We start from the raw sequence: 25241 nt of genomic DNA on the forward strand, positions 1-25241 counted from the left end.
GTCTGGGTGTAATAGTGTCTGTGTTGCTACTGTACTATTGTGTAGGACTGGGTGTAATAGTGTCTGTGTTATTACTGTACTATTGTATAGGACTGGGTGTAATAGTGTCTGTGTTATTACTGTACTATTGTATAGGACTGGGTGTAATAGTGTCTGTGTTATTACTGTACTATTGTGTAGGGCTGGGTGTAATAGTGTCTGTGTTATTACTGTACTATTGTGTAGGTCTGGGTGTAATAGTGTCTGTGTTATTACTGTACTATTGTATAGGACTGGGTGTAATAGTGTCTGTGTTATTACTGTACTATTGTATAGGACTGGGTGTAATAGTGTCTGTGTTATTACTGTACTATTGTGTAGGACTGGGTGTAATAGTGTCTGTGTTATTACTGTACTATTGTGTAGGTCTGGGTATAATAGTGTCTGTGTTATTACTGTACTATTGTGTAGGGCTGGGTGTAATAGTGTCTGTGTTATTACTGTACTATTGTGTAGGGCTGGGTGTAATAGTGTCTGTGTTATTACTGTACTATTGTGTAGGTCTGGGTGTAATAGTGTCTGTGTTATTACTGTACTATTGTATAGGACTGGTGTAATAGTGTCTGTGTTATTACTGTACTATTGTGTAGGGCTGGGTGTAATAGTGTCTGTGTTATTACTGTACTATTGTGTAGGTCTGGGTGTAATAGTGTCTGTGTTGTTACTGTACTATTGTGTAGGACTGGGTGTAATAGTGTCTGTGTTATTACTGTACTATTGTGTAGGTCTGGGTGTAATAGTGTCTGTGTTATTACTGTACTATTGTATAGGACTGGGTGTAATAGTGTCTGTGTTATTACTGTACTATTGTGTAGGTCTGGGTGTAATAGTGTCTGTGTTATTACTGTACTATTGTATAGGACTGGGTGTAATAGTGTCTGTGTTATTACTGTACTATTGTGTAGGGCTGGGTGTAATAGTGTCTGTGTTATTACTGTACTATTGTGTAGGTCTGGGTGTAATAGTGTCTGTGTTGTTACTGTACTATTGTGTAGGACTGGGTGTAATAGTGTCTGTGTTATTACTGTACTATTGTGTAGGTCTGGGTGTAATAGTGTCTGTGTTATTACTGTACTATTGTATAGGACTGGGTGTAATAGTGTCTGTGTTATTAATGTACTATTGTGTAGGTCTGGGTGTTGCCCTCAGTGGACAGTTCACAACTTTTGGACACAAATGTGGAAATGCTATTACCATGCCAAATGAAAGCACAGAAACCCAGCCCCTGGAAACACGACACTGGCTGTCAGCCGCACAGGCCGCAGTGGTTTTCTTTCCATTCCTGATCATAAGATTAAGTATGGGTTTTACTGTAGAAACCTCTGCATTATATCTTCTGGCAGGCTGCTCGGAATTCCATGCATTATGCAGCAGAAAGTGGAACATTAACATCAATACAAAAAGATGCAGTTTGCTTTTGGGTAATCATCGTAAAATATAAATCCGTTCTTTACTGTGGGACATTTTATCCTAACACGCACAGAACATCCATGCATATATTGCCAGGAGAACTAGTCTCACAGCAACAAGGCTCGATTTGTAAACAAGCATTTTCCTGTTTCACAGGGCGCTAATCGCTCATCACCAACAGAGGTGGTACCGCCCCGGGGTCAACCAATACTGACCCTATTAATTCACCAGGAACATACGATATTCTGATTGGCTGCATTCTCGGCCCACAAATCTGTTGTCGCTATAGGTAATCAGCTATGTGGGACACACTATTACCCAAAGATAAAAAAAAAGTATATACAGGTTGAGTATCCCTTATCCAAAATGCTTGGGACTAGAGGTATTTTGGATATGGGATTTTTCCGTATTTTGGAATAATTGCATACCTTAATAAGATATCATGGTGATGGGACCCAAGTCTTAGCACAGAATGCATTTATGTTACATATACACCTCACACACACAGCCGGAAGGTAATTTTAGCCAATTTTTTTTGTAAATTTGTGCATTGAACAAAGTGTATCTACATTCACACAATTCATTTATGTTTCATATACACACAGCCTGAAGGTCATTTAATACAATATTTTTAATAACTGTGTATTAAACAAAGTTTGTGTACACTGAGCCATCAGAAAACAAAGGTTTCACTATCTCACTCAAAAAAGTCTGTATTTCGGAATATTCCGTATTTCGGAATATTTGGATATGGGATACTCAACCTGTATATATATATATATATATACACACACACACACACACACACACATTCATACATACATACATACATACATACATGGAAATTGTGGGAGATTCACGATTTTTTGGATAGTTCCTCGCACTTCCAGAAGGGTAGGCGGTTCTCACTCATCCAGTCCGCTTCCCAGTGAAGTGGCCGGTATGGGGAGATAGTATGGACTGGACTTCCCGCTTACACTCAGTCCTCCAGCACCACTTAAATTGTGCTAATTATGTGACTTTGCGGGATCTATATTATAGAACAAGCAGCCCCGCGGCTGGAGAGGTAAATTGATAAATTCGTTCATGTAGGTGTTAGCGCAGCTTTAAGTTTATTTGTGTCGAGATTCACGTCCATCTCAGATAAAGGGTATGAAGGGATTATTTTGTAGCTGAAACCACTGTCTAGTACGGAACTTTTATTGGCTTTTAAGAGAAACCAACTAACCTGAACTGCTTCTTCTATAGCTAAAAGAAGGGCCAAATAACACCAAGGAGTATATATTCACAAAAGAGCAGGTTTAGAGAAGTGGAGATGTTGCCCATAGCAGCAGATTCTGACAATCATTTATCTAGCACCTTCTAGAAGATAATAGCTAGAATCTAATTGGTTGCTATGGGCACTTTAGTAAACCTACCCCTAAATCTCACACTATGTGGCAGATGTACTAAGCCTTGGAAAGTGATATAGTGGACGGAGAGAAAGTACCAACCAATCAGCTCCTAACTGCCATGTTACAGGCTGTTTTTGAAAAATGACACGAGCTGATTGGTCGGGTACTTTCTCTCTCTCCACGGCTAAGGCTGGGGCCACACATAGCGGCCAAGCGGGTCCCGCTGAACGGGACCCGCTTGGACGGAAGGGTTTTTTTGTGTGCACACGGATCCTGTTCTGCGGGATGCCGCAAAACAGGATCCAGCCAGTGACACACGGGATTTCAATGGAGCACAGTAATGTATGTAAGCGCTCATGGGGGTAATTCCGAGTTGATCGCAGCAGGAACTTTGTTAGCAGTTGAGCAAAACCATGTGCACTGCAGGGGAGGCAGATGGAACATGTGCAGAGAGAGTTAGATTTGGGTGGGGTGTGTTCAATCTGCAATCTAAATTGCAGTGTACAAATAAATCAGCCAGTATTTACCCTGCACAGAAACAATATAACCCACCCAAATCTAACTCTCTCTGCACATGTTATATCTGCCCCCCCCTGCAGTGCACATGGGCCCTCATTCCGAGTCGTTCGCTCGGTATTTTTCATCGCATCGCAGTGAAATTCCGCTTAGTACGCATGCGCAATATTCGCACTGCGACTGCGCCAAGTAATTCTACAATGGAGATAGTATTTTTACTCACTGCTTTTTCTTCGCTCCGGCGATCGTAGTGTGATTGACAGGAAATGGGTGTTACTGGGCGGAAACAGGCCGTTTTATGGGCGTGCGGGAAAAAACGCTACCGTTTCCGGAAAAAACGCAGGAGTGGCCGGGGAAACGGAGGAGTGTCTGGGCGAACGCTGGGAGTGTTTGTGACGTCAAACCAGGAACGACAAGCACTGAACTGATCGCAGATGCCGAGTAAGTGTGGAGCCACTCAGAAACTGCTAAGTAGTTTGTAATCGCAATATTGCGAATACATCGTTCGCAATTTTAAGATGCTAAGATACACTCCCAGTAGGCGGCGGCTTAGCGTGAGCAACTCTGCTAAAATCGCCTTGCGAACGATCAACTCGGAATGAGGGCCATGGTTTTGCCCAACTGCTAACAAAATTCCTGCTGCGATCAACTCAGAATTACCCCCCATGTGCAGTCTCCTTGCGGCTAAGCTATGTGTGGCCCCAGCCTTAGTACATCTGCCCCACATGGATTCATCAGGGTTTCCTAACTAGTAATCTCTGGCACAGATTGCCAAACTGGAGTCCTAGGGGGCCATAACATGAGAAGGCCTCAAGACAAACTGATCCTGTTTGGGATAACTAGTTCTCCATTCATCTTGATTGGGATGACTAGTGTTCTATTAAAACATTTAACTGGGTACGATACAGATAAGAAATATAGTCAAAATCATGTCTTTCTAACTAAATAAACGTAAAATGTACATTCCCTTTGATTTTTACTCAGCATCTTAAAACAAATAGCGTTTGGAATATACCCTCTTTAAGGCATAATTAGGCAAATGTCACCATTATTCTGCAATCTCGCTAGGATTCAGGGGCCTAATTCAGACCTGATTGCTCCCCTGCGAATTTGCAGAGGTTTGCAACCCAGATAGTCGCCGCCCAGATAGAGTGAAATTCCGCCCCATGCAAGTCTGTGTTCGCCTTGCGGAAATCTCTGCGAACGCCGGTCAGCTGCAAATCCGTTCGCAACTCACTCACCATCGAATGATTTTTCCCAATCTCAGCAGTCTGTGTGTAGCCCAGGACTTACTCCTACAGTGCGACAGAAACAGCTCCAACCCCGATGAACCTGACGTCATACACCCTCCCTGAAAACATTTGGGCACACCCGCATTTGTACTCCCAGAAAACAGGCATTTACCACCCCCCAAACGCCGGCTTCCTGACAATCAAATTGCGTAGACCTAGCGATAAAAAAAAAAGACGCAGGATTTTTTTGCAGTTTGGCCTCGCGCGTGCGCTTTACGGTCCATATGCATGCACAGTCGATCGATAATCGGCCATCTTGAGAGTTCGCACAACAGAGATCAGGGGGGGGAATGTAATAGGGTGTGAGAATCAGAAAGTGAGAGATTTTGGGAGAATTCTGTTTTTTTAAAGTGCCAATCATTTACATGGCAAAACCAGGTTGATTTTGCCTTCTAAATGATTGCCACTTTTAAAAAAAACCAGGAGAATTTTCCTAAAATCTCTCGCTTTCTGATTCTCACACCCTATTACATTCCCCCTAGGTCTGAATTAGGCCCCAGGTTCCTGCTGACAGTCCAGATTTCTACATAAGATATATAGTACAGTCATTTTGAAGTGGATGTTCTAAGTGCTACATCCATTTACAAAAATGGCTATGTTATGTAAGAGTCAATTTGAGTTCAGCATTTATTTAAAAGGACTTTGGATTTAAAATGTACTTAGAAATGTAGTATACACTGCAGAGGTTGTGTAGGGAAATGGATTGCATTGATTTCATCACTTTAGAATTTGGTTAAACAACATGAGGCAGCCAATACATAATCTGTTTACAAAGATGGATTAGTCACATATGCTGCAGTAATAAACCAATTTTGTTTAAAATCAATTCATTTAGCAACCATATCGGCACAGCAAAAAGTGTCCCACTGCTAGGCAATAAGGAAGTTGTTTCAGAGCACAATGTATTAATACGTTCCTCATATACGTTAATTCAAACACAAAGCAGCACACACGCTTCATACAGAGAATATTTTCCTGCTAATCATATAAAAACTATGTAAAATATTTAAGATAAACAGAGTGAAGTCTTTACATGTCAGTAGATCACAATGATCTTACCTCCAGATTATCAAGAGATCGTGTGACACTAAACCTCTTGGACCTTCCAAGTGACCTCCGGCCTGAGGAGCGCTGCGGACCTTGAACCACCCCACTGGAATGGGCAAATTTTGAACTCTAAACAAAAAAACACAACACCACATTCTGGTTAGCGCCAACACCACAAAATGTTCAGGATCATGCAGGATATTTTTATATTATTATTTTTTACATGTTAGCAGCAAGGTTGGCGTAACGGTTAGCATTTCTTACAGCACTCAGCTCAATTACCACCACAGCCCTGACTGCATGGAGTTTGTATGTTTCTCCTCGTGTTTGCATGGGTTTCCTCCGGGTACGATGGTTTCTTCCCACACTCAATTGGGGGTTCGGACCTGCCAAGGATGCACAGCCAGGATACCAAGAGGGCCACGATGCTGACAACACAACAGGGAGTGGCCACGTGCACATACAGACAGAGTGGGGCTCGTCTATTGCCGGGGTCCAAAAGATATCACTGCTCTCGCCATCAACCTCAATATTTGTTACACAGACTTCCTCATGCACAGGTGAGCCATAAGAAATCATGCCACGGGCAATAGCAGTGTTATCACTGGCAGTAAGCCTTTGTTGTGTAACACCAAACAAGAACGAGCGCTATTGCTCCTCTACTGGTCCTCTACTGTCCTGTGTCTCTTTACAAGGGCCTTTCACATTAGCTATTTATTACCACCCAAGGTGTGCTCTGTATTATATTGGTCACAGATCTGCAATACACCAGCATTTTGCAACATTTATAGCTAGATTCTGAGTTCACGGTGGCTGCTTTACATTTCAGAAATAAATGCAAATTTCCTCCTGTATTCAGAGTCGACCCACAACATAGCGATCACACTTCCCCCATCCATCCGCTGGAGAACGTAGGTGGTATTGCGATTGGCAGGCATTAGCCTTATACTTGGTGCAGAGATGTGACTGAAGTCAAAAGGTTCTCTGCATACACACACCCCAGAATAGCCCCAAGTGTCAGCATACCAATTACTCTATAACCTGAAGGGCCCAATTCAATTGCTGCAGAAGCCACCAGAACGGTTTCCTGTAGCATCACGCATTACCGCTCACTGGCTGATTTCCACTTGCAGCCTTTGGAGGTGCTATCAGAAATGGTTACTGTAATGGGCTGAGTGCACAACTGAATAATGCCCCAAGTGTCAGCTTTCTATTGTCTACTAATACATTGTTTTGATACCCCAACTGTCAGTCTACAATTGTTCTGAGACCCCGCTGGTAAATGTGCCATTATTCCAAGACCCCCACGTGTCAACATCCCATTGTTCCGGTACCCCACATGTCAGTGTAACATTGTTGCAAGACCCTACTGGTCATCGTGCTATTGTTTGGAGACTCGACTGGTTAATGTGCTACAGTTCTATGATCCCCCACACGTCAACATGCCATTGTTCCGATATCCCATGTGTCAACGTACAGCAGTTCCGAGACCCCACTGGCCAATGTGCTATTGTTTTGCAATTCCCCACGTTGCAACGTGCCATTGTTCCGATACCCCATGTGTCAGCGTACAGCAGTTCCGAGAGCCCATTGGTCAATGCGCTATTGTTCTGCGATCCCCACGTCAACGTGCCAGTGTTTCGATAACCCACGTGTCAGCAGACAACAGTTCCGAGACCCCACTGGCCAATGTGCTATTATTGTTCAGTGATCCCCCACGTCAACGTGCCATTGTTCAGATACTTACATCAGGCATGGTTCCCAAAGACTGGCGTATAGCGAAAGTAGTGCCGATATTCAAAAAGGGAAGTAAATCTGATACGGGTAATTATAGACCAGTAAGTCTTACATCTATAGTGGGGAAAGTACTGGAAGGTATTTTAAAGGGATAGTATACAGAAGATCCTTGAAGCCAATAAGGTTATTAATAGGAGCCAACATGGATTTGTGAAGGATAGATCGTGTCAAACAAACTTATTAGGCTTTTATGAAACAGCGCGAACCTAGATTAGGGTAAGGTGGTGGATGTAATCTTTTTAGACTTTGCTAAAGCTTTCGACACAGTACCGCACAGGAGACTTATCTATAAGTTACAAGAACTGGTGCTAGGAAGCACAATATGCACTTGGTTTAGAATTCGGTTAGATAAAAGGGGGCAGCGAGTTGTGGTAAATGCAACGTATTCGAATTGGCCTGAAGTACTAAGTGGTGTGCCACAAGGGTCTTTACCTGGACCCATATTGTTCAACATCTTCAGAAATGATCTAGCAGTAGGGCTAGAGAGCATGGCGTCAAATTTTGCAGACAATACCAAACTGTGTAAGGTTATAAATTCGGAGGGGGATGCTGAGTCTCTTCAGTATGACTTATTTAAACTGGAAGCATGGGCAGCAAAATGGAGAATGAGGTTCAATACAGACAAGTGTAAGGTAATGCACTTTGGTAGCAAGAACAAAAATACCACCTACATACTAAATGGGGTAAAACTAGGGGATTCTGTACTGGAAAAAGACTTAAGTGTTCACATAGATAACAAATTTAGCAGTAGTACCCAAAGAAGGATTGCAGCAAAAAAGGCAGACAAGGTATTAGCATGCATAAAGCTGGGAATTGATGCAAGGGATGAGTGTGTTATACTCCCATTATATAAATCTCTAGTGAGGCCACATCTTGAATATTATGCCCAATTTTGGGCACCATACTACAAAAAGGATATCCTGGAACTAAAATAGCTTCAGAGGCTGGCGACCAAATTTTTTAAGAGGCTGGAGACGCTACTATACGAGGAAAGGCTTGCTAATCTAGGCATGTTCACACTGGAAAAGAGGAGATTAAGAGGGGACATGATTAATATTTACAAGTATATAAGGGAACAATACACAGAGCTTGCGGGGGATCTGTTTTTGTTAAGGTCAACACAGAGGACACGTGGACATTCGCTTAGGTTGGAGGAGAGGAGATTTTGCGCACACAGACTAACAAGGTTTCTTCACAGTAAGGACAATAACATGTTTGGAATTCCCTACCTGAGAGAGTGGTAACTTGGTCATTACTTTTAGGAATGGGCTAGATAAATTCTTAATGGAAAAGGATATACAGGGTTATGGTGGGTAAAGTACGCACTTTATTTAAAAAAGAGGAATAAACATACCGGCAGTCATTCTCAACATATAAAATTAGTCCTAAAAATAATACAGTGTAGGAGACCACAAATAGGTTGAACTCAATGGACAAATTGTCTTTTTTCAACCTTAGAAACTATGTTACCCCACGTGTCAGCATACAACACTTCCGAGACCCCACTGGTCAATGTGCTATTGTTCTACAATCCCCCACGTCAATGTGCCATTGTTCCGATACCCTACGTGTCTGTATACAACAGTTCCAAGAGCCAACTGGTCAATGTGCTATTGTTCTGAGATACCCCACATGTCAACGTGCCATAGTTACAATACCCCAAATATCAGCGTACCATTTTTACGAAACATGACTGGTCATCGTGCCATTGTTCAAAAACCTCAAATCTCAGTATACCATTATAATCTTTTGAAACCCTCAGTGGATCCCAAAAATAGTTTGCACAACTCTGTACTAAGTCAGACTATAGACATTACTTGACACTTTTTATTCAAATGACTGATGCTTTCTCTTGGTTAAAACTGAGCACAGTACACTAAAAACACATTTGACTTTAGTAGCCAAAACGTTAAAAAACGGTATTAATCCACAATGAGGCTGGAACCGCTCCAGTCCAATGCACTGAATTGCAGATAATGCCCAGCCCAATGTGGATTACTACCATTATAGAACACATTCAGCGTAAGCAGCTGCTGGTACTTCAGATTTCCACGCAGCTCTATCCAAAACTCTCAACCTGTTTTAATCCCTTGTTTCTAACTGCTGAAAAATAATAGTCTATAATTGCCCAGAGAGTATATAAATGTGTCCGTCATACACAGCCACCGCACTTGCCTGCAATGAACTTACAAAAAAAAAAATTAACAGCATTACAGCTTCATGTGTTTTCCGTAACAGAGATGTAGCAATGTACGGACAGCCAAACGTATAACTACACAGATACAGACGCACTACTGTGTGATATATATACAGACTCCGACAGACACTGCTGCCAAGGAATGTGGTGTAGTAAACCCTTAAAAAAAGATTGGTGCAGCAGAAGCCTGAACAATAATCTTAGCTGTCAATCCTGGTAGTGTTTCCCCTAATGCATCTCCTCAATCGACATAAAGCATTGTGGGAAATAACCAATAAAATCTCAAATAGTAGCGTTAGTGGTAATAGTATATGACAGCTGTCCTATTTTAAGCACACTGGACACCCATTTTGTGTGCTACCAATATAAGGAAAAAGGCAACCTACCTATCAAACTAAATATCAGTGACATTACGTAGTGATTTTATTGAAATCTAGTTCACTTACAGGTAGACTATCTGTTCAGACCCCCAAATGGCTGCCTCAGCCCTGTGTAGCCACCAGGTCCATTTAAAATGCAGATTACACAGACATACAGATGTGTCCACTTAAATTCTAGCCTCCTTGCACGTCAAACAGCCCTTCTAGTCACTCCAGGGATGATCTGGATATTGTGGCAATTACAGAGTTATGGTGCAATGAAAATTATGACTGGGACATAGCTATACCGGGATATACTTTATTTAGGAAGGACAAAATTGGAAGAATCGGAGGAGGGATAGCAATGTATGTAAAAAAAAAAGCATAAATACTACCTTAATACAAAGTATTATAGAAAAAACTGAGGCCCTTTGGGTGACCATAGAAACAGGGGAGAAGTCGATTGTTTATATTGGGGTGATATACAGGCCACCAGGTTAGGAAGAGGAAATGGACAAGAACCTATTGCAAGCCATCACTAAAATGGCATTAGAAAGGACAGGTAATAATCATGGGAGACTTTAATCTTCCTGATGCAAACTGGGAGGTGTCTGTTGCTAGTTCCACTAGAAGTACTGTAGGGACATTTTCAATTTCTTGCAGGGAGCATCCCTCCACCAAGCCCACTCGGAAAGACGCAATATTAGACTAAGGGGGACATGTACTAAGCAGTGATAAGAGTGGAGAAGTGAGCCAGTGGAGAAGTTGCCCATGGCAACCAATCAGCTGCTCTGTATATTTTATAGTATTTTGGTGTAAGGAAAATAGAAGACTCTATACTGCGGTCACTCTTAACTATAATAGCAAAAAGAGTCCAGAACGGTATAAATATTGATCAGTCAAAAATCTATTATTTATTAGATATGCATTAAAATAAGAGGAACAACACAGACACACATACACATAAAAAAGAGGAAACAATGTTCCTGGACAACGAATAAATGCCGTATAGGTTTCAATAATTTATTGATTAAACCTGTGCAGGTACATTATAAATGATGTGTGGATTTTAGGGACCAAAATATTATTCGGACTGTAATGAGTCCTGATTGTTTGATTAATTGCATGCAGGGCCGGCCTGACACATACGCAGGCTACGCAGCCGCGTTGAGCGCCAGCCAGTAAAGAGCGCTGCTGCAGTGAGTCACAGTGACTTCACTCTCTACAGCAGTGGTGGCCAGCAAGCGGCTCGATCCGCTCCCGGCCACCGCTGCCCGGTGCGCACAGACGTCTCTGGCGGCAGTGACTATCTTAAAGTCGGCGCCGGCCCGTGAGCCAATCAGAGCTCATGGACTGGCAGCTAAGGCTCCTGATTGGCTGCCGGACCGCGAGCTCATATTGGCTGCCGGACCGCATATCTGGCACTGTGGGAGGCACTGTGGGGGCATGTGTATCAGCACTGGGGGCATATCTGGCACTGTGGGAGGCACTGTGGGGGCATGTGTATCTGCACTGGGGCTATATCTGCAACTGTGGGGGCATATCCGGCACTGGGGGCATATCTGGCACTCTGGGGAAATGTGTAAATGTACTGGGGACATATCTGGTACTGTGGAGAAATGTGTATCTGCACTGGGGGCATAGCTGGCACTGTGGGGGCATGTGTATCTGCACTGGGGGCATATCTGGCCCTGTGGGGATATGTGTATCTGCACTGGGGGGCATATATGGCACTGTGGGGACATGTGTATATGCACTGGGGGCATGTCTGGCGCTGTGGGGATATGTGTATCTGGCACTGGGGACATCTGTCACCCACTATCTCAATGTCACCCTGCCTCAGTCACCCATTATCTCCCTGTCACCCCTGCCTCAGTCACCCACCATCTCCCTGTCACCCCTGCCTCACCTGTAACCTATTATCTCCCTGTCACCCACAATCACCCTGTACCACGGGGAGTACAATTGTGTAGCCACACCCCTTTCTTGTAAGACCACACCCATTTTATCTCATTTTATCCCATCAAGGGGCGCCAAAATAGATTTTTGCTTACTAAAAAAAATACGCTTGGGCCAGCCCTGATTGCATGCGTTTAGAGAGGACTCTCCAATATTATGTAATAATCACTAGAATGCCCACTGGGCTTGTTCAATATACACCACAGATAAAGAAGTCCCCAAAAAATACTACTTTGCAAATAAGATAGGGAAATGTTACCAGTATCAGACACATGTAATAAGGGGTGTAGTATGGTATGCCGGCGGCCGGGCTCCCGGCGACCAGCATACCGGCGCCGGGAGCCCGACCGCCGGCATACCGACAGCGTGGCGAGCGCAAATGAGCCCCTTGCGGGCTCGCTGCGCTCGCCACGCTATTTATTCTCCCTCCAGGGGGGTCGTGGACCCCCACGAGGGAGAATAAGTGTCGGTATGCCGGGTGTCGGGATTCCGGCGACGGTATACTGTGCGCCGGGATCCCGACATTCAGCATCAAGAAGACCACCCGTAATAAGTATTGTTATGGTTCCATCTAGAACAACATTCAGCTTAGAAACAAACTGTCAATTCCCTATAAGTAACACAGAGATAAGATTATCTCACTCCTTGAATGCCAGAGAATAATTCCCTTTAGTAGCAGAATCACTGCTCCTGTATCAGACAACAATGTATCAAGTAAACTTTCAAGTTGTAAGGTACAGCAAAACAGTATAGCAGTATAAAGTACAAAATCTTTAACTGACTCTGTACCTCTTTGGGCACTTATCCTGTGCAATCGCTGCTCCTAATTCAATAGCAATGTGTCATATAAACCTTCAGGTTGTAAAGGTGGGTACACACTAACAGATATATCTGCAGATCAATTGATCTGCAGATATATCTATGGACGGATCGAGCAGTGTGTTCAGCATACACACTGCTCGATCCGTCGGGGACTGACGTCATGAACTGGGCGTGTACACGGGATCCGGTCTGAAGATCGACAGTGTCTAGGTCGACAATGTTTAGGTCGACAGTCACTAGGTCGACATGGATGGAAGGTCGACAGGGTTTCTAGGTCGACATGTGCTAGGTCGACAGGTCTAAAGGTCGACATGAGTTTTTCACATTTTTTTTCTTTTTTTTTTCTTTTTTCATACTTAACGATCCACGTGGACTACGATTGGAACGGTAAAGTGTGCCGGGCGAAGCGGTAGCGGAGCGAAGGCACCATGCCCGAAGCATGACGAGCGAAGCGAGCCATGCGAGGGGACGCGGTGCACTAATTTGGGATCCCGGTCACTCTACGAAGAAAACGACACCAAAAAAAAAAAAAAAATCCTCATGTCGACCTTTAGACCTGTCGACCTAGAAACCCTGTCGACCTTCCATCCATGTCGACCTAGTGACTGTCGACCTATAGTGGTCGACCTAAACATTGTCGACCTAGACACTGTCGATTTGATGAACCACACCCGTGTACACACGCCCGCCCAGTTCACCTGTCAATCACCGCCGGCCGCCGCAGCATGTGTACGGGCGGTCGGCCATCCGCCCCGTACACACACAGCGACGCGCCAATATATCGGTAGATATATTGGCCGTCGGCTGTGCTGCACGGCCAACGCAATACGTCTGTGAACGACGGAGTTCACAGACGTATCGGCCGTACACACTGGCCGACGGTCCCGCGATATATCGGCCGTTCAGGAGAACGGCCGATATATCGACCAGTGTGTACGGGCCTTAAGATACAGCAGAATAGTTTGAAACACAACATTTATAACTGACACTGTACCTCTTTACTGTATCGCATATTTTAATCAATTCAAAAAAATTTCATAGCATTGCTTATAGTCCAAATAATATCATGTGAGCAGCCAGCAAATAATATCACCAGCAATATAAGCTTAATGACCTCAATGCAAATGGTATCACATAGGCAATATCAAAGAGGGATTGAGTAGAGAATAGTCCAGCAGATCTTGTCCCTGCTGATATCTGCTTTCTCACCCTCTTGATCACCTGGCAAATCAGGTTAAATCAGCGGAGGGTGGATGAGAGTATAGCCGGACCTCTGCTGGTATGAAGGAAAGTAAAGGGCCCTTCTGCTGTTTCTGTTAGAGCGTAACTGACACCCTGATATCAAATGACATTGCAGGGTGTCACGCCGCAATTCAGAAATAAGAGAGGGCTGAAGGAGAAAAAAGTGCTACCTCCGTGTGGGTGTAATAGCTGGTGGAGTGTGCATTCAAGCATGCTGGTCCTGTTTATCCAAATTGACAGCGGCATTAACACATAATCAGTGGTCAGATAACCGGTTTCACCCGAGGGCTTGTTCACAACTCTAACGCTGCCAGTATGCAAATTATAAATGATATGTTAATGCTGATTGGTTACCATGGGCAACTTCTCTACTGGCTCACTTCTCCACTTTTATCACTGCTTAGTACAGTGGTTCTCAAATTGTGTGCCATGGCACCCTGGGGTGCCGCGGGACACTTTCAGAGGTGCCTTGGATTGGTGGTCCAGGACCAATTCAAATTAATTATGGTCAATGTAATAGGCAAAACCAGTGCTGGTGGCTGCCAATCATAAAATATATGGACAAACAGAAGCAAATCCTGTCCCTCACCACACAATGGAACCGAAGGATGACATATACACACAATTTACTTAATTTAATATTTCTTTCAAAATCTCTCAATAAGAAACTTTTGGCCTAGGGGTGTCGCGAAAAAATTCTGATACTCTAGGGCCCCGAAATTCAAAAAAGTTTGAGAACCAGTGGCTTAGTACATCTCCCCCTTAAAACTAAAGGGGGGTACTCACGGAGCGATATTCTAAGCAATCTGACTAGATTGCTTAGAATATCGGCAGGATCGCTCCGTGTGTAGCCCCCTCGGCGATAGCGATGCGCGGCCCCGCACATCGCTATCGCCGCTGCTAGATTGGCCTGCATGCAGGCCAATCTAGCGGGTCGCTCACTTCACCCGCTGGGTGAAGTGAGCGGCCCCCCCGTCTCCCCCCGCACGCTCAGCACAGATCGCGCTGTGCTGAGCGGCAGGAGAGATGTGTGCTGAGCGGTTCGCTCAGCACGCATCTCTCCTTGATCGGCCCGTGAGTACTGGGCTTAACAATTGAAAACAGAGTATCTGACATAAAAATGGGTGAAACCTGGGATCCAGTCATCATCAAGCAGTATGGTTCAGCATAAAGACAGAGACTGACTCATCCCATACAAAAACAAATGTGTTAGATTTTAGGAAGGCTGATTTTGTAGGGATGGGAAAATGTGTAAGCGATTCTTTGGCAGAGTGGAGGAACTTGGAAGGAGTGCAGGAGGGGTGGGAAACATTAAAAAGTGCAAAATTAAAGGGTAACAGACCTCTGTATCAAAAGTGTTAGAAAAAAAAAAAAACAAGGAAAAGGAAGCCAGTGTGGTTTGCGAAAGAAGTAGCAAGAATTGTGAAAGCAAAAAAAGATGGCTTTAAGGAAATATAAGCAGGCACAAAATAATAAAGACAATGAGATAGTGTTCACGCTAGGCTGTTTTAGCAGAGCGCAGCGCCCTGCCCGATTTTTTAAGGGCAAAACCCTCCCTGCCCTTTCTGCGGCGCCCTGCTAAAACAGCCGCCCGCTTCCTGCCCTCACAGCGTGTAAAGATGCCGTGCGCATGCGCGCGGCATCCATTCACGCTGAGAGAGAGCTTGGGGGAAGCCCAGCACCTCCGTAGGTGCTGAGCACGCCCCCAACAGTGACGCCGCCCACGCCCCCTTTTTTACGTCTGCAGGCTGAACCGCCCACTTTTATTACCCGTAATGACCCTGCCTCCTATTTTGCATGGTCACGCCCCCTTTTCACCGCGCGCGCGCACACGCTTGTGCCCCTCTAGGTCCGGCGCCCTACCCTGCCCAGATTCTAGAGTGAACACTATGAGATATATCTTGTTAGACAGAAGGAGACCAAGAAGGTAATCAGATGCGCAAAGGCACAAGCTGAGGAGAAAATGGCCCAGTCAGTGGGTAAAGGAGGCAAAACTTTTTTATAGGTATATAAGCGAAAGGAGAAAAACAAAAGGCGGAATAATAAAACTAAAGACAGAGACTTGGAGTCTTGTTGAGGGAGACAATGTCATAGCAGATCATCCTATTAATTATTTTTGCTCAGTATTCATTACTAAAAGAGAGGGGAAGGGGCCACAGTTAAGATGCAGAGATGTTTAGAAAAATGAAACACGTACAATTACAGAGGAGAAGGTCCTAACAGAACTCTCAAAGCTGAAACTAGATAAATCAAATCAATGGGGCTAGATAGGATACATCCAAGGATACTAAAAGAGTTTAAAAGGGGTGCTGATAGCACCATTAACAGAATTATTCAACCAGTTACTAGCTACAGGAATAATTCCAGAGGACTGGAAAACAGAGAACGTGGTCCCACTGCACAAAAGTGGAAGCAAGGAAGAGGCAAGCAACTACCGACCAGTGAGCCTTACATTAGTAGTAGGGAAATTGATGGAAACACTCTTGAAAGAGTTAAAGATTATCTAAAATCCAGCAATTTACAGGATCCCAAACAGCATGGATTCACTGGGGGGAAGATCATGTCAAAGGAAGTAATCAGAAGACGGGAGAGTCACTTAAAGGGAAAGTATGCCTTTTTGCAGATGACACAAAAGGTATGCAACAGGGTAGACACACCAGGAGGGGTAAAACAAATGATTGAGGATCTAGGTAGACTAGAGGAATGGTCAAGCGTGTGGCAATTACAGTTTAATGCCAAAAAATGCAAAATCATGCACTTGGGTCTCAAAAATCCAAAGGCTAAATATAGTATTAATGGCACTATACGGGAAACTACTGAGGAAAGAGATCTAGAAGTCAGTATTTCAGGTGACTTAAAGGCAGGTAAGCCAGTGGCGTAACTAGAAATTTTTCTCCCCCAAGCCAAAAAATTCTTTGGCACCCCCCCCCCCCCACCCGCCGCATAATTGGGAGCACGAAAGGGATAAATATGCGCGCGCCTTCGGCGCGCGCTGCAAAAAAAGGGGCGTGGTTTTGTTGGGATGGGCGTGGTTTCTCATAAAGGGGCGTGGTATTGCAGGAAAAGACTACCTTATACCCCAGTTTTGCAACCTGCACGCCCAGACGTTAGCCACCACAGGAAAGAAAAATAATCCTGATTCATGCCCCTTACATTATTTGTCATTTTTCCTCCTTATAGTAATGCCCAGTATACATTATGCCACATACTGCAATGGCCCTTAGACATTATTCCACACACAATAATGCACATGACACATTATGCCACACACCATAATGCCCCCGACACATTATGCCACACACCGTAATGCCTGTGACACATTATGCCACACCGTAATGCCTGTGACACATTATGCCACACACCGTAATGCCCCCGACACATTATGACAGGAATCGCAATGCCCGTTATACATTATGCTATACACTGCAATGCCCGATACATTATAGCACATACAATGCCTGTGACACATTATGACACACACCGCAATGACCTTGAGACATTATACCACAATGCCCGTGATATAGTATACCATACACCGTAATGCCTGTGACACATACCGCAATGGCCTGCCCGTTATACCCTATGCCACACACCGCAATGCCCGTTATGTATTATGCCACACTGCAATGACCCTGAGACATTATACCACATACCACAATGCCCGTGATATAGTATACCACACACCGTAATGCCTGACACATTATGACACACACCGCAATGTCCGTGATACATTATGCCACACACTGCAATGACCCTGAGACATTATACCACATATCACAATGCCCGCGATATAGTATACCATACACCGTAATGCCTGTGACACATTATGACACACACCGCAATGTCCGTGATACATTATGCCACACACCGTAATGCCCATTACACATTAAGTCCTACAGTAAGGCTTCTAATTACTTTTCAATTACCTTCTCGTTGTCAGGGGTTTCATGCACTGGGTGTCATGCTCGTTGCCAGGTGTTTCATGCACTGGGTGTCATGCTCGTTGTCAGGTGTTTCATGCACTGGGTGTCATGCTCGTTGCTAGGAGGTAGTCCTTGTTGCTAGGGCTGTGCTCCCAGTGCCACATATGACCCCAGTGCCAGATATTCCCCCACGGTGCCAGGTACTCACATGCCCCCGGTGCCAAATATAGCCCCCCCCATGTGCCAGGTACACATATACCCCCCCCCCAGTGCCACATATGCCCCCAGTGCCAGATATTCCCCCCCAGTGCCACATATGCCCCCAGTGACAGATATTCCCCCCGTGCCAGATATGCCGCCAGTGCCATATATTCCCCCCCAGTGCCACATATGCCCCGTGCCAGATATTCCCCCAGTGCCAGATATCCCCCCTAGTGCCAGACATCCCCCCCCCAGTGCCATATATGCCCCAGTGCCAGACATCCCCCCCCCCAGTGCCAGATATCCCCCCCAGTGCCAGACATCCCCCCCCCCAGTGCCATATATGCCCCAGTGCCAGACATCCCCCCCAGTGCCATATATGCCCCAGTGCCAGACATCCCCCCCCAGTGCCAGATATCCCCCCCAGTGCCAGACATCCCCCCCCCCCAGTGCCAGATATCCCCCCCCCAGTGCCATATATGCCCCAGTGCCAGATATCCCCCCTAGTGCCAGACATCTCCCCCCAAGTGCCATATATGCCCCAGTGCCAGACATCCCCCCCCAGTGCCAGACATCCCCCCCCCCCCAGTGCCATATATGCCCCAGTGCCAGATATCCCCCCTAGTGCCAGACATCTCCCCCCCAGTGCCATATATGCCCCAGTGCCAGACATCCCCCCCCCCCCAGTACCAGATATTCCCCCCAGTGCCGCCGTCGCCGCTTATTGGAGGGACACGGAGAGCACAGCGTCTCCTGTGTCCCTCCTGCTGCATTATCTCCGGCGGCCGCGGGTCTAATAGGGGGAAGTGCCATCCGTGAGCCAATTAGAGCTCACGGACGGCACTTCCCCCTATTAGACCCGCGGCCGCCGGAGATGATGCAGGAGGGACACAGGAGAGGCACACGCTGTGCCGTCCGTGTCCCTCCAACAAGCGGCGGCGGGAAGGAGAAAGCAGACTGACATGCGGGCGCTCGTCCGCATGTCAGTCTGCTGTAATCAGTGGCGCCCCCGCAGCCCCTCGCCCCCAAGCCACCGCGAGGACTGCGGGGGCAGTAGTTACGCCACTGAGGTAAGCAATGTAACAAAGCAATGAGGAAGGCTAGTCTGATGCTTGGTTGCATAGGGAGAGGAATCAGCAGCAGAAAGAAAGAAGTAATAATGCCACTGTATAGGTGATTGGTACGGCCTCATCTATAATACTGTGTTCAATTCTGGAGGCCATATCTTCAAAACGATATTAATACATTAGAGACAGTACAAAGAAGGGGAACTAAAATTGGTGCATTGCCTACATCACAAAACATACCCAGAAAGACAAAAAAAATCTCAATTTGTATAATTTTGAGTAAAGAAGGGAAAGAGGGGACATGATAAAAACTTTCAAATATATCAAAGGTCCAGGAGGGATACATTCTTCAAATAAAGAGAAGCAATAGGACACGAGGACATGCACTGAGACTGGAGGGGGGGAGGTTCACGGGAAATTTGAGTAAAAATTACTTCACAGAATGGGGAGTGGACAAGTGGAATAGCCTCCCATCAGAGGTGGTAGAGGCTAAGACACTAGAGCAATTTAAACATGCATGGGATAGACATAAGGATATCCTTACCAAAAAAAAAAAAGGTTTAAATAAGGTATGAGGTACAAATATAGTAAAAATAGGATTTTAATTACCTACCGGCAAATCCTTTTCTCGTAGTCCGTAGAGGATGCTGGGGTCCACATTAGAACCATGGGGTATAGACGGGTCCCTTGGGAGCCATGGGCACTTTAAGAGTTTAATATTGTGGGCTGGCTCCTCCCTCTATGCCCCTCCTACCAGACTCAGTATAGAAACTGTGCCCGAGGAAACAGACAATTTTGACAGAAGGAATTTACACAGATAGTGGTGAGATTCACACATACAAGGCAAACCAAGCGGAACAGCTTGAATACTCAGCAACGGCTGAACAACATTACTTAACCAAGTAACAACACAGTACTAAACCAAGAACAAAGCAGTACTGAAGTAACCACTGCAGGATAACGAAGCGCTGGATGGGCGCCCAGCATCCTCTACGGACTACGAGAAAAGGATTTACCGGTAGGTAATTAAAATCCTATTTTCTCTTACGTCCTAGAGGATGCTGGGGTCCACATTAGTACCATGGGGATGTACCAAAGCTCCCAGTACGGGAGGGAGAGCGCTGAGGCTCCTGCAGAACCGATTGACCAAACTTTAGGTCCTCAGAGGCCAAAGTATCGAACTTCTAGAACTTAGCAAACGCATTCGACCCCGACCAAGTAGCCGTGCGAAAAAGTTGTAAAGCAGAGACATCCCGGGCAGCCGCCCAGAAAGAACCCACCTTACAAGCAGAGTGGGCCTAAACAGATTTTGGACACGGCAAGCCTGCCGTAAAATAAGCATGCTGAATAGTAAACCTGATCCAGCGAGAAATCGTCTGCTTAGAAGCAGGATACCCAACCTTGTTGGGATCATAAAGGACAAACAAAGCGTCCAACTTCCCGTGACGCGCAGTCCCCTTCACATATATCTTCAAAGCCCTCACAACATCCAATGACTTAGAGGGAATTGAGGAGTCAGTAGCTACTGCACCACAATAGATTGGTTGATATGAAAAGTCGACACTTCTTCGGAAGACAATGCTGACGCGTCCCGAGCTCAGCTCTATCCTCATGGAAAATCAAGTAGAGGCTTTTACAGGACAAAGCCCCCAAGTCTGACACACGTCTAGCAGACGCAAACATCAACAGTGTGACAGCCTTCCAAGTGAGAAACTTGACCTCCATCTCCCGTAAAGGCTCGAACCAATCCGATTGCAGGAACTGCAACACCACGTTAAGAATCCAAGGTGCCGTAGGAGTCACAAAGGGAGCCTAGATGTGCAGAACCCCTTTCAAGAAAGTCTGAACCTCAGGGAGGGCAGCCAACTGTTTCTGGAAGAAAATGGATAAGGCTGAAATTTGGACCTTTATGGATCCCAAACGCAGGCCAACATCCACACCTGCTTGCAGAAAGAGTAGAAACTGTCCAAGCTGAAACTCCACCGTAGGAAACTTCTTGGATTCACACCAAGACACATACTTTGTCCAAAACCGAAGGTAATGTTTAGACGTTACTCCCTTCCTAGCCTGTATCAGGGTAGGAATAACTTCGTTCGGAAAGTCCTTCCGAGCTAAGATCTGCCGTTCAACCTCCATGCCGTCAAACGTAGCCGCGGTAAGTCTTGATAAGCGAACGGCCCTTGTTGCAGAAAGTCCTCCCGAAGAGGAAGAGACCTCAGGTCTTCTATCAGTAACTCCAGAAGATCCGCGTACCAAGCTCTTCTAGGCCAGTCCGGAGCAATGAGGATCGCCTGAACTCTTGCCTTCTTTATGAGTTTTTGAATTCTTGGGATGAGTGACAGTGGAGGAAACACATACACTGACGTAAACACCCACGGAGTTACCAGGGCGTCTCCCGCGACCTGGAACAGTACATCCGAAGCTTCTTGTTGAGGCGGGAGGCCATCGTGTCAATTTGAGAAACACCCCAAAGATTAGTCACCTCCGTGAACACCTCTGGATGGAGGCCCCACTCTCCTGGATGGAGATCGTGTCTGCTGAGGAAGTCTGCTTCCCAGTTGTCCACTCCCAGAATGAAAATTGCTGACAGCGCCACCGCGTGCTTTTCTGCCCAAAGGAGGATCCTTGGTACCACCGACATCGCCTCCCTGCTCTTCGTTCCGCCCTGTCGGTTTATGTAAGCCACCGTCGTTACATTGTCCGACTGCACCTGAATGGCCTGATCTTGTAGAAGATGTGCCTTTTGTAGAAAACCGTTGTACACGGCCCTTAGTTCCAGAATGTTTATTGGAAGAATGGATTCCAGACTTGACCACCTTCCCTGGAAAGTTTCCCCTTGGGTGACAGCGCAACAACCTCCGAGATATGCATCCTTGGTTAGAAGGATCCGGTTCTGAATCCCAAACCTGCGGTACTGGAGAAGGTGCGGCATTTGTAGCCACCACAGGAGTGAAATCCTGGCTTTCGGCAACAGCCGGATTCTCTTACTTTGGAAGATTCAGGATCCATCCATGATCCCTGAGCAGTCGAGTCGTGAGTGTCACGTCTAGCAAGGTTTGAGGATTCGGCAGCTGAGACTCGCCCAAGGAGGGAGTAGTCTGGGGATGAACAAGTCGAGGGGGTTGAATATAGTTCCTTCTCATGGGACAAGGGGTAATGAAGGACGTAGGCGGGGCCCAGAGTCAGTGGGTTGTAGTTCTTGTGGACGGGGCTGAGGTAGAGAACTGTGGCTGGAGAACGATGACTTAGAAACGGATTTGTAGACAAAACTTGTTGTGGCTTGAAAGACGAGGTTGTAAATGATGAACTGCGGAACTGTGAATGATGGTTAAAGATGTGGCTGGAGACAAAGAACCGTGGACTGTGATTTGAAAGACGAGACTGTAGATAATGAGCTGAGGACTGTGGACGGTGGTTCGAGGACGTGGCTGGAGACTATGAACTGTAGACTGTGGCTTGTAAGACGAGGCTGGAGACAACGATCTGCGGACTGCGGCTCGGAAGACGAGGCAGGAGACCCGGGGTTGATCGTGCCCAGAGGGTCTTACTGAACCGGGTTTTTCAGGAGCGTCTCCACAGGCAGCAGCAGGTTAGGAACGGCGGGACTGCAGCAGCAACTGAGAACCGGCAAAGCAGGGTTAGAAGTAACTAGACTATGGCAGGAATCCTGGGAGCACAGGCTAAAGCACCTACAACAGGGTTGTAACTTGAAGCACTGGCGTCCCTATCCTAAACCAGCCCCCTTTTATAGGAAGAAGTTTCCCTGGATTGGCTGGAAGAAAACAGGAAACAAGAACTATGCCAGAAGCTTGGTCTCCAACATGGCGGCGCCCAGTACTGCAGACCTTTTTTATATAGCCATCCTGCTTACTGCCCCAGGTCTCCTAGGCAACGGTTCAGCAAGAGAGCCGCTGCAGCGGCATCCCGCTGCCACGAGCGGACCGCCGCTACCGCTACCCTTACCCCGGACCCGGTGCAGCAGCCCTCCTCCGCCGCCCGTGAAGCCAGCCCCGCGGCCCCAGCGTACCGGTAAGACCCCGGACGCTGACAGTGAGAGCAATTGACTGATACAACCTCTCCCTGGACGACGCCTTTATCAGCAGACCGTCCAGATATGGAAGTATGTTTATTCCCCGTCTGCGGAGTAGCACCATCATCTCTGCCATCACCTTGGTGAACACCCTCGGTGCCGTGGAGAGGCCGAATGGCACTGCCTGGAACTGATAACGACCATCCAGCAGTGCAAATCTTAGATAAGCCTGATGAAGTGGCCAGATTGGAATGTGGAGGTACGTATCCTTGATATCCAGGGATACCAGGAATTCCCCCTCCTCCAGACCTGAGATCACCGCTCACAGAGACTCCATTTTGAACTTGAAGTCCCTCAAATAAGGGTTTAGCGACTTCAGGTTCAAAATTGGTCTGACCGAACCATTCGGTTTCGGTACCACAAATTTTTAAATAGGAACCCTTGCATTCCAGATGAGATGGAACTGGAACAATGACATTTGCCATTTCCAATTTTTGAATGGCTTCCTGAAGGATAGCCCTTTCTGTCAGCAAAGCTGGTAAGCCTGATTTGAAGAATCTGTGACGTGGGAGCCCTTGAAATTCTAGTCTGTACCCCTGGGACACAATATCCTGTACCCAGGGATCCAGGCAGGATGATACCCAGACGTGACTGAAAAGTCTGAGTCTCGCTCCCACCTGCCCGTTCTCCAGGCTGGGAGGTCCGCCATCATTCTGAGGACTGCGAGGAAACAGAGCCAGGCCTCTGTTCCTGGGAACCTGCAGGAACAGGTTTTCTGGATTTTCCCCGACCACCTCTGACAAAAGTGGTAGTGGTTTTAGACTTCTTAACCTTTGCGGTCTGAAAGGACTGCTTTGTAGATGTAGAAAAGGATTTCTTCAGTGTCTGTGTGGCTGAGGGAAGAAAGGTTGACTTACCCGCGGTTGCCGAGGAGATCCACGCATCCAAAGCCTACCCAAATAGAGCCTGACCTGTATAGGGTAGGTTCTCCACACTTCTCTTGGATTCTGCGTCTGCAGACCATTGGCGCAGCCAGAGTCCCCTTCGTGCCGAGACAACCATGGAATACGTCCTTGCATTCAGATGACCCAGGTCCTTCATGGCCTCCACCATGAAACCCGCAGAATCCTGTATGTTACGTAAAAACAATTCAACGTCACTTCTATCCATTGAATCTAATTGCTCTAGTAATGTGCCTGACCACTTTACTATGGCTTTAGATATCCATGCACAGGCAATAGTGGGCCTTAACGCCATGCCTGAAGCAGTGTATATGGATTTGAGCTTAGTTTCAATCTTGCGGTCTGCCGGTTCTTTCAAAGCGGTAGACCCTGGGACAGGTAAAAGCACCTTATTTGACAGTCTAGATACAGAAGCGTCAACTATAGGTGGGTTTTCCCACTTTTTCCTATCATCCTCAGGGAAAGGAAAAGCAACGAGGACCCTTTTTGGGATCAGGAATTTTTTCTCTGGGTTTTCACAGGATTTTTCAAATAATGCGTTTAATTCTTTAGAAGCAGGGAAGGTTAGGGAGGCTTTCTTATTGTCTGTAAAGTAAGCCTTTTCAACCTGCTCAGGTGGTTTGTCAGTAATGTGTAACACATCCCTAATGGCTTCAAACATAAGTTGTACCCCTCTTACAAGGGAAGCCTCACCCCCCCCCGCATATCCCAATCACCGTCTGCCGTGTCAGAGTCGGTATCCGTGTCGACTAGCATAACCTGAGCAAGCGCACGTTTCTTTTGGTATATACAAGGGGATTTTGAGGTAGTGGGAACAGAACCAGACAAAACCTCCACAGATTGTTTTGAACCCTGTGCTTCAGTCTCATAATGCGCACTCCTAGTAGAAATCTGGGATATCATTCCCTTAATAGAAGCCACCCACTGGGGTTCGGATTCGGAAGGCTGAGACATAACATTACATTCCTGAGTACATGGAATGGA

General features: G+C 46.1%; 1 protein-coding gene across 1 annotated transcript in view; it reads right to left on the minus strand.

Moving 5' to 3' along the window:
• The window catches only part of RGS12 (regulator of G protein signaling 12), a 418735-nt gene that overhangs the window by 291615 nt on the left and 101879 nt on the right, over positions 1-25241 (minus strand). Inside the window, exon 3 of the mRNA XM_063924288.1 lies at positions 5711-5827. Within this exon, the coding sequence (XP_063780358.1) occupies positions 5711-5827 (117 nt within the window). The remainder of the gene's footprint in view (positions 1-5710; positions 5828-25241) is intronic.

Source organism: Pseudophryne corroboree, chromosome 1 (genome assembly GCF_028390025.1).
Source record: "Pseudophryne corroboree isolate aPseCor3 chromosome 1, aPseCor3.hap2, whole genome shotgun sequence".
NCBI classification, from domain to species: domain Eukaryota; kingdom Metazoa; phylum Chordata; class Amphibia; order Anura; family Myobatrachidae; genus Pseudophryne; species Pseudophryne corroboree.